A 10,326-nucleotide genomic window follows, 5' to 3' on the forward strand; every position below is an offset into this window, starting at 1 on the left:
CCTGGCAGGACCTGAATGGGGGCAGCTAGGCCGAGCGGCGGAGCCTTACCCCAGCCGGGCCGTGGGAGCGGGGCGGGGCGGTACCTGCTTGAGACTGAGCGCGGCGGGCAGCAGGCGGGAGGCGACCATGGCGGGCGGCCCCAGTGCGGCCCCGCCCGCGGGCCGGGCTGAGCGCGGGCTGTCCCCTCCCCCGCAGGAGGCCCGGCCCGGCGCGTCAGCGCAGCTAGCGGTAACGCCGGGTGAGGGAGCCATGTCACGTGTCGAGCATCTCGGGGCTGGACGAGATGGGCGCCTGCCAGCCCTTCCGCTGCTGGTGCTATGTACGTATGTGTATACACTTACATGCATACAGCAGCCTATACATATACATATATATAAAATGTATGTAAAGAAGAAAATATTTCATGAAGATTACACGTATAAAAAAGTTCTTAGCAAGCTTTCCTGGGCATGTGTGTGTATATGCATACGCCCCCACCCCCCAGCTTGATAAGAACTTTTTTCCAACTATGCAGCTGGTCTAATAAAAGATACTGCATCTACCCAAAGCCCCTTGCCTGCCCTTACCCAGGAAGGAAGGGAGTCAGAGCTGGACTTCGCAGTGCGAGTGTGTGGTCAAAGGCTGCAGGGGGTAGGTGGTTGCTGTGGCTCTGACTGTGGCCCTGACTCAGTCACCCACTGCCCTTGCCCTCCCCCTCCTACTTGAATCCAAGATCCCCAAGCTGAATGAGGGGGTGGAATACTCATTTTGTATTTGAGTAAATACAGACTATCTACTTTGGTTAATCTATAGGGTGCAAACCTACCTTGCCTTCTATTTAGCTGGTGAGTCTTGTTTGCATACCTAAGTGCCGACCTTGCCTGGCACCCCATAGCACCCTTGAAAGGATCTCAAGGCAGCCTGTTTGTGGAGTACTACTCTGAAATTAAACTAAACTACTGCAAGACAACAGGGTTTTAGTTCTCATTGACCCAACATCTGCTGATACAATGCAATCCCTGTGTTACTTCAGATGTATTCTAGCAAGAGAGAAACACAAGTCTTTTGAATGTCATGCACATAATCTGTTTTACTGACTGGGCTATCCCACACCCATTCCCCAGTTTATCAATTCTAGGAAAGTAACTTTTACCACGAATTGATGCTATGAAATTTTACAGAAGATTTTTTTCCTTAAATTTTTCATTAGATCTCTGTGATCACATGTAGGTAAAATACAGGTCATACCTGTATGATCGTGTAATGTGGGTAACAGAAGTGCATTCCATTTAGAAGAGATTTAAGAAACTACATTCTGGCAAACTTCCTCGTGAACTGAAACTATGTCTCCACCAAAGAATTTTCAAATCCATGGAGGAATTTTTCTGCATGTGTAAAGGATTATTTAAATCTCTACATTTTTTACGTAGCAGAGTATAGTGCTTTTAATAATTTCAGATGAGATGAAATTCCACTATTTTGTTTGATGTTTTGCTTAGGTCTCACTGCCTTTGGCACTACTTGACCTGGTTGGCTTAAGGGAGTTTCACTTCACCTCCTGCAGAGATCTTGGCCCATTTTCACACCCATTTAGTTTCAGGTGCAAATCAAAGCTGTCCTAAGTCTGCTTTAAGCTGCCTGGCTATCTGTTACCCCAAGACACTGATTTGCCAATTGGGGAATTGTGTGAATGCATCTGTGTTCCAGCCATATTCCTTGGCCTTAATGAAACCTACTACAGCTGTGGATAAGGAGGTGGGGTAAAGTCAATACTTCCATCTAGTTTTCACTTAAACATAGAGAATCCTGATGGGGCTGGGTAAGTCAGCTTCCCCCTGCCTAAGTAGGATAAAAGTAGCTCATTTGATCTCTGTAGTCACATATAGGCGAGATATGCATTTTTGTCATGTTACAATATGTTTAATGTGCGAGTGCATGCTACTTAATGCCTTAACACGCTCATTTTCATAACTCTACCCAAATATTTTACACACATATATGTTTGTGTCCCCCACATTCGTTTTCATTTTCTCATGCTTTGATCAACTCCAAAAGACAACACACCATAATTACAAAGAGTGGTATATCTTTTTATTAGAGCAGAAAATAAAAGATGCATAGATTCTGCAACAAAGTCATGTACATGCTTTAAGACACCTGGTAAATGAGATGTGTCCGTAATGTCTGCCTTGTCCAGAGGGGCAAACTTCACAGTGTAAACTGATAATGCAGAGATGAATGTTTAAAAAAAATCCCCTGCTGACATTATCAGGCAATTAACTGTTGCTATTACTAAATAAGATGTATTTTTAGCCACAGAACACAGTTTCAAGTATTCAAGTACTAATTTTTGGTTGTGTACACCCATCCTTCCCCCACCAACAGGTACCAACCACATGTGAAGCTGAAAGTGTTTCTCCTCAGGAGCAAGACCGGTTTTGTTATTGCTACAAGCAGTGGTAGTAATCACTTTTTCTTCTTATGACAAGGGTATCATAAGGGTGTTAAATTTCTGGCCAGCCGGCTGGAAATTCAGGGATGGGGTCTACCGTCACATTTTGGTATATAGGGAGGGCCCTGTTGGAGATGTGTGTTGGTGGCAGAGGGGTGAGTGACAGGCGAGTTAATCCCTGTGGTTCAGGAACCTGTGGTGGTTAACAATGTCACTGCTTGCTCTGCCACAAGTCATGGGTCCAGATCTTGCCCGTGAGGCCCAGGGAGTCTGACATCCCTGCACTATATGAAGATGACAAATACAAATTTTAAAAATAATAAATTATTACAGTGGAGGTTGAGGAAGTATCTGCATTGCTGATGGGGTTAGGCAAAGGAAGAAGTGAACAAAGTTTCCCCATTGCATAGTCTTCTGCACTGGTAAATGGGGGAGAGAGCACTTAAAGATTTTTTTTCTAGACTCTCTGGTTTTCAGAAGGCAATTCCTGCATATTAATCCTGGTTTAGAAAGCGGCCTCAGGAAGTCACTGAACAAACACAATCACATTTCAGTCATTTAGCAGCAATCACAAATTCAGACAGCTAAATTCTACAAGCTGTCTGAAGCAGTCACAAGTTCAAACCACTGTCGGAGCGCATCACTGAGAGTCTCTGGAAGGGCATTCACATCCCTGAGGATTATGTAGAATGGAAAAGGGAACTCTTCCATATACGATCTGATTTCAGGCATTTCTCCAGGTCCTTTGAATATTGGTACTTTAATGTCCAAAATGGAATCCTGTAAATGAGAGCCAAGGTGTTACTGGACAGTCAGCAACAGGTAACTCATTTTTCAAAAGCTCTATTTGCTCACTGTAAAAATTGAGATACAAAAGCCTAAGAACAACTGGTTAAAGAGAGTTCTTAATTAATTATTTTGAAGCTCTTGGTGTACTGTGAAAGTAATAAGAGGAAGTATACCTGAAAAAAAAAATCCAGTGACTTAAGAGGGATGCAAGTTGGATCATATGGAAGGTTTCAGTACTCTCTTCAATTATGAACACAATTCTAGCTAAGGAGTCAGAAATGCCAGGGGCTTCCTTTTAGAGTTGGTCAATATCTTGGAATTGGCTGGAACTTTCTAATAATGTAACTTCCTCTCTGCCAGGACAAGAAAGACTAGAACAAGACAAGGAGGGCCCAAGTTTTAGCTTGTGCGATATGGATGCTGTTTTGTTGAACCAGACCTCCTACCTAGTTGCTGGCACATTCATAATTTAAGACCATTTCCAAGCCTTTCCTAGCCCGAGACACTTACATTAATAAAAGTTTTCCACGGCGTACCTGTTAAGGCATTCCCCATCCTCATTCCTATTGTAGCTCATTGCCATAGCAAAACTCCACAGCACACCTATTTATTTCTTACGGCGCACTTTTGTGCCATGGCACACTGGTTGGGAAACACTGACTTAAGAGATAGTTGCACATGAATCAGAGCTATAGGGCTATAAGGGACCTCCAGAGGTCATCTAGCCCAACTTCCTGCCTGAGGCAATCTCTCTATCCAAGCCATCCTATACTAATCCACTGTCTAACCTATTAGCAAAACTACAGTCAACCCTGACAACCACAAGATATAACACCCTAATTTGCTACAGGTAAAAGCATGGGGGCCATGGCAGCCAACAACTTGATGCTACAAGTGTTGTTAGAATACAGTTGAGCAAACCAAGATGGCCAAACCCCCAGCTCAAGAGAAAGGCAAACAACACCAGTCCATACCAATCTGACCATGGGGTAAGATGCCTTCCTCACCCCAAATACAACAGTTGATATAACTATGAGACGATGGGCAAGACACTTTAGCCAGGAACTCCAGGTTTAATTCCCAGCAGGAGCACTGGCACACCCCAATCAAAATCCTCATCCCTGAATGCAGTCAACACCGGTGCTTCTGAAGGAAGGCTTAGGCTTTCCCCCCTCTTACCTTGCTACATGTTTCAGGGATTTTTCCTTTCTGGTCCCATCTGGTAACCAGCAAAACCCAGAAATATGGGAAATACCCAAAGCAGAACACAGGCGTAGATAGCTACATCTAGACTGTCCCTGGCCAATGCCTATTCTACCTCTTTTTGAATACCTCCAATAATGGGGAGTCCACGACTTCCTTAGGCAGTCTATTCCACTGCCTTACTGTTCTAACAGCGAGGAAGTTTTCCCTAATATCAAATTGAAACCTACACTGTTGCAACTTCAAGCCATTGGTCCTTGTCCTAATCTCTGCAACAAAAGAGAAAAGGCATTTTCCCTCTCCTTTATGGGAGCCCTTCAAGTATTTGAAGACTGGTACCATGGCCCTTCCAAAAGTGAACATGCCCAGTTCCTTCAGCCTCTCCTCATATGACTTGCCTTCAAAGCCCTTGATCATCTTCATTGCCCACCTCTGGATCTTCCCTAACCTCTCTGTGTCCTTTTTAAAACGTGGAGCCCAAAACTGAACACAATACCCTAGGGCTGCTTACAGATGTGAAAAAACCCCAGCGTTTTCTTTTCAGCTTGGCATGCCCAAAAGAGGCACTGCATTAGTTTGACCCAGTTCACCCAACGTCTGTATAGACCAGGCACTTCAGTGAGGCGTTTTGGTCCTATTAACTAAGAGCTGATTGAATCAGCTCTTAGATAAAAGGACCAAAAAGCCCTACTAAAGTGCCCAATCTATACAGATGCTGGGGAGCAGGGTCAAACTAATGCAATCCCTCTTCCAGTAAAGAGCTGTTTCTTTTTTTCCCCCACCACTTTTGTCAGTGCTGTAGATGAGGCCTAACCAGTGCCAAGTAGAGAGGCAATATCATTTCCCATGTCTTGCAATGAATGCTTCTACTGATCCATCCCAAAACCACATTTACCTTCTGAGCAGCTGCATCATATTGCATACTCATACTGAGTATATGATCAACCAACATTCCTAGACCCTTGTAGTGTTGGCATTCAGCCAGCTGTCACCCATTTTGTACATGGAACACTAGCATGCTACATTTGTGTACAGCACTTAGAAAAATGAGGCTTACTGCACACATCTACACAACGCTGCATGGTGATGTTGCTATAGTGCTGTGCTTTAGTACTTCCTTTTGGAAGTGTAAACCCATGTGACTGCTATGTTACCATAGCATGTTGCTACATCACTGTAGGGTGACATGTAGATGCGCTCACTGTGACTGAAGCCCTTGGGTACTACTTGGATACAAATAATAGTGCAACATTAAGTATGTATTAACTACTGAGGGCACTTTTTTCCTCTGCAAATCCATCCATTCAAATTAAGAAATCCAAGAATACAAGTTCAATAAAATGTCTTATGGTTTGCAGTAGTGTGCCAGGTATTTCTCAGTACAAGTAAGAAGCTGTGAAACTATTTAAAATCTAAGATGAAACATAAAAAAAAAAGAGGGTAAACATCAGAGCAAGACCAGAATAAAGAAGCACTGAGACAATGTACCTCAGTGAAACTGCAGTTACTTCAGGAAAGACTGAACAGATGAAGCACAAGATTATTACGTTAAACAAAGTACCTTATCCCCTATAAAAGGTTTATCCTAGCTCTAGCTGTAAATGCATGAAAGCTTGGGAAAAAAAAGCAACTGGGTGTAAATCACAAGCCAATTTTATAAGGAGCTTTAAAATGAGGAGTTGCAACTCCTTTTAAAAGCATTTTGTATAATTTTCCATTTAGTGCACTGGCATGTTATTGTATTGTTCAGTCACTCACCCGTGAGTTAGGATTGTCCAGTACTACAAAAATGACAAAGATGTTGGCGTTTTGAGCTGCATGAACTGCTGCTGTCACTCGTTCCTTGCCCTCTAGGAAAAGGCCTCTTCCATCTGATACAATCAATAGCAGCTGAGATGTTTCTAAGCATGGGGAATAAAACATTTTCAGGAAAAATCACTCATTTGAATTAAGAAAATGAAATATTTTGGTATAATTTTTTTTTTGATGCATGTTTAATAGAAAAAATCCTAGCAAAAATCCTGTGAGAAAATCACCACAGCTAAATGCTACATGACTTGGGAAAAAAAATTAAAATTACAGCCTCAGGGAAGAAGATATTTTTCTTGGAGATGCATCTTAGCCATTCAAAATGGGCTATTTCCACACTAAGTAATAATAGCAGGCATGACAAGCAAGCAGTAAATGAAGTCCCAGTTTGCATTCCTCGATCACTAAAGTCCTGTGAGTGGAAATGAAAGTTTGTGCGCACAAGGAATACAAAGATTAGGCACCAATTCTGTGTACTGCTGATTGCTGCGTATCTGCTATAGGTTTGATACAACTTCCATTGATTTCTGTCAAACCCTAGCTCTGTATTTTAGAGGGAAAAAGTGCAGTAAGTTGTTTTTAAATGCAAGCAGCCTGGACACATGTCACTTGGACACTACTGTGAATTTACATTGGTTTTATACGCCAATATATCCAAGTTACACTTGGATTTACAGTGGAGACTGGAGCAGCTATTTTGGGATAGCTGCTCACAGTAGGCTTTTATTACTGTACCTAGGGGAATCAGGCAGTTGTTTATCTACTCAGGATTAGTTATGGACACACAACACCAGTACCAGTGTAATTTGATCGCTGATTCTTCCTGGGGTAATTCTACAAAGGATTCAAGTTAGTTACAATTGTGGCAGGCTGTATGTTGTGCCTTTCCTTTTTCACACTTGTGTATAGCAAGTGTGTCAAAATCATCCAGCCCCATGGACAGGCTGAGTGGCACGGGGCTGGTCTGCAGGCTGGACCAGACCCACAGACAGGCATTGCATCCCAAAAAAAGTGGCTGCCCTGGAATGGCTGGAGTGGATGCTACACGGTTGTGTGCTGGTTGCTTGGGCTGTGCTGCATGCGGTGGTCCCTCTGGCCTATGCTGCACATGGTGGCTGCTCTGTGACCATGCTGCACAGCCCTGGAGCAGTGGAGTGGCCACTCACTGTGTGTGATGTGCAGGGCCATCTGGTCCATCCCACTTGCTGCCTTTGGGTCCAAGACCCCCAGGCACCATCAAGGGCCAGATGATACAGCTTTGTGGGCCGTATCTTTGACACCTCTAGTATAAGGGCTGATACCAGTAGTGTTGTGTATCCAAGCCCTAACATTCTCCAAAGCTCCTAAACAATGCTTATTAAAAATACCAAAATCTCTGAGAACAAGCAGCACTAAATATAGTCCTGAAAGGCTAGAAATCATCAATTGGATTTCTAGTTTGCTACTTAATCCTGCACATTCTATGCCAAGTTTCAACGTTTAAAACAAAGGTGCTGACAGAGCCTGTTAAAAAAGCAGTCCTTTTGAGCACTCAAGATTGTAGCACCTCCAAGTAAGTGCCACTGCCTTGTTGCAAATCTTTATGACAGCTTAGGATACTGCAGTACAACCGGAATAAAAACTCTGTGCGGTAACAAGCATTAGCATAAAAAGGGCTCACCTGGATTGATACTTTGGGACACCTGCTGTGCTGCAGCAAACATCTTTGCTGACGATTCTAGAAACTGCAGCGAAAACAACCAAAAACAGCAAGCCAATCACTTATAAATTAATAGACACCAGAAACATGAGTACCGAAAAATTTTGTAAACAACTGATGCACAGTGTTTAAGGTCAGGAGGGGTCACCTCTAAGAGAGGAGGGAGAGCAGAAGACTGTGGGATATTAGGCATCTCTGTCCCAGGAGAAGCATAAAACTATTTAAGTTACATCTGGAGGACAGAGAACTTCCTGGGATGTAGTGATCCCATTTTCTGGTAAAAAGCTAGTTCTCTTATACAAGAAATACTTTGAACAGTTGTTCACTCTCTTTCTGTCACGAGCAAGGCTTTTCTCCAGTCACAACTGAATTGTCAATCCATGACCTACATCCACTACACTCCTCTTTCCTTGGCATGGCTGTACCGTGACCATACAGAAATGTACGTAATATACTTTTGTCTAGTTTACCAAGTAACTGAGATTGCTTTTTGTCAGTAACCTCTCTCCTTCATTATTTACCACTCCCACAAATCAGTCTCATCTACTAAACATTGCCGTTGATGACTCCCTTCCCTAAGTCATCAACAAAAACGTTAAATATCACTGAGCCACTGAACCACCCCCCTGCAGAACCTCACCAGAAAACAGACCTGCTTTAAATGATACCCCATTTGTAATTGCATTTTGAGATCTGCATCGTGTTGATTTTGGAACTTTTTAGTTTCTTAATCAAAGTGGCAAGCAGAACCAAATCAAATAGCTTACAGCAATTTAAGTCTGATATTGGTACAACATTAGCTTGCTTCCAGTGTTCTGAAACTTCACCTGTCTTCCAAAATTTACTGTAAACCAACATAAGTGGTCCAAGTATCTCATCACCTATCTTGTGGATGCAAGTTACCTGGACCTGAACCGAGACATTTTAAAATGTCTGCCACCTTTACTTTTAAATTGGAAATATAAGATCATAATCATTTTGATTTTTTCACATAGAAAAAAAAGAAATATTGAATGCTTTTGCCTTTCCTGCATTATTACTAACAAGTAACACTGGCAACAGAGATGCTGTTTATCAGGCTTTCCTACAAATGGCTGCGGATTGTGAATGTTTTTTGTGGGGGGCTGAGTGGTTACTTGCTGGCAGCCTTGTCATATTAGGGAGGGGAAAAAAGAAAAAAAAAAAAAAATCAGTCCAAGATTGGAGAAAACCCACAAAGGTACAAGAGACGTCACTACAAAGAATTCTTGCACAAACCACAAAAGTGAAAGTAATTTTTCATTAATTTATTTTCTGTAAGTCCTCATGTCTGGTTAGTTAGCACAGATACTCAGTGTGATGCGTAGAGTTCTCCTCCCTCTGATGCTGACCCTGCATTAAAGTTCACTAGAAAGAATACCTCTAGAAGTCCTACAAATTGAAATGGGACTTGCCCTGGTACAGAAGTCTATGCTAGTTGCTCTTAATGCAGGATTAGCATGTGTACCAAAACCAAAGCTTACAATACAGTCTGAACTGGGAGACAAATCACAATGCACAAGGAAAGGTGTCACTCATGACATGCTTATATAAATTCAGAGTATATCAAGCCACAATGCTGCTAATGGTACCTGAGCTATCTTAGTTTTCTTTTGCTCAAATTTGCAGAGACGCAGTATCCGTGTTCCTGACTCGTCACTGAATTGCTCATGGAATGGGTGCAGTAGCTGAACCGTCTCACCAAAACTGAAAAAGTGCAAATTTTTTGTTTTAAAAGTGTGTTATTACTAAAAGCAAATCAGTATTGTTATTTGGCTCTAAAACACTAACATAAATTACAGACTTAAAATATCCTCACCTACAAACAGCAATTTGTCCCACTTCCAAAAGAGTCAGTGCATTTCCAATGACAGCCAAGGATTCATATGCAAGCTATGTAAAAAAAATTAAAGCAAAATTAAACAAATCAGTCATAAGGTTGCTCCTAATCAATCTTTCCAATCTTTTATGTTGAACTAAAAGCATATAAAGTAATTTCTATACTCTAGTAAAACAAATTTAAGTACGGCCTCTTAAGTATTTGTTTCCTTATAGTTTTTATGTGTATGCATATGAAATTCTACCTTGGAAATACCACAGATGTTACATTAGAAAAAAATACTGCCTAGCAGGGGCTTCTGGCCTGGAACTGTTCTTGCCTCCCTGCACTGAGAGAAATACAGATGGGGGGTAGTGAGACAGGGGAGGACCACGAGCAATCGCCCCAGTTCTCAGGGGCCAGGCCAGGCTGGGTCCTGCAGTCCTGGCGCTGCAGCTGGAAACCACATGCTGCTGGAGCTGCCTGGAGGTACCGGTGTACCAGCAGTGCAGCCAGGACAAGCCCTCCCTGCTCTGGCAGCTTGTGGTCACAGTGCA

The 10,326-nt window shown here is 42.6% G+C and overlaps 2 protein-coding genes across 3 annotated transcripts in view; both read right to left on the reverse strand.

Moving 5' to 3' along the window:
- The window catches only part of LYRM2 (LYR motif containing 2), a 7,480-nt gene extending 7,287 nt beyond the window's left edge, over positions 1–193 (reverse strand). The window contains exon 1 of the mRNA XM_019537751.1: positions 85–193. Coding sequence (XP_019393296.1) covers positions 85–129 — 45 coding nt within the window. The 5' untranslated portion in view covers positions 130–193. The remainder of the gene's footprint in view (positions 1–84) is intronic.
- A 1,856-nt stretch (positions 194–2,049) lies between these two features.
- Positions 2,050–10,326, reverse strand: part of MDN1 (midasin AAA ATPase 1) — a 150,606-nt gene continuing 142,329 nt past the window's right edge. For both annotated transcript variants that reach the window (XM_019537753.1, XM_019537752.1), the window contains exons 98-102: positions 9,770–9,843; positions 9,543–9,657; positions 7,894–7,957; positions 6,183–6,325; positions 2,050–3,212 (exon numbers count right to left, since the gene is read on the reverse strand). In XM_019537753.1, coding sequence (XP_019393298.1) covers positions 3,024–3,212; positions 6,183–6,325; positions 7,894–7,957; positions 9,543–9,657; positions 9,770–9,843 — 585 coding nt within the window. In that variant the 3' untranslated portion in view covers positions 2,050–3,023. The remainder of the gene's footprint in view (positions 3,213–6,182; positions 6,326–7,893; positions 7,958–9,542; positions 9,658–9,769; positions 9,844–10,326) is intronic.

This window comes from Crocodylus porosus, unplaced genomic scaffold, assembly GCF_001723895.1.
Source record: "Crocodylus porosus isolate Cpor-Errol unplaced genomic scaffold, CroPor_comp1, whole genome shotgun sequence".
Taxonomy (NCBI): Eukaryota; Metazoa; Chordata; order Crocodylia; family Crocodylidae; genus Crocodylus; species Crocodylus porosus.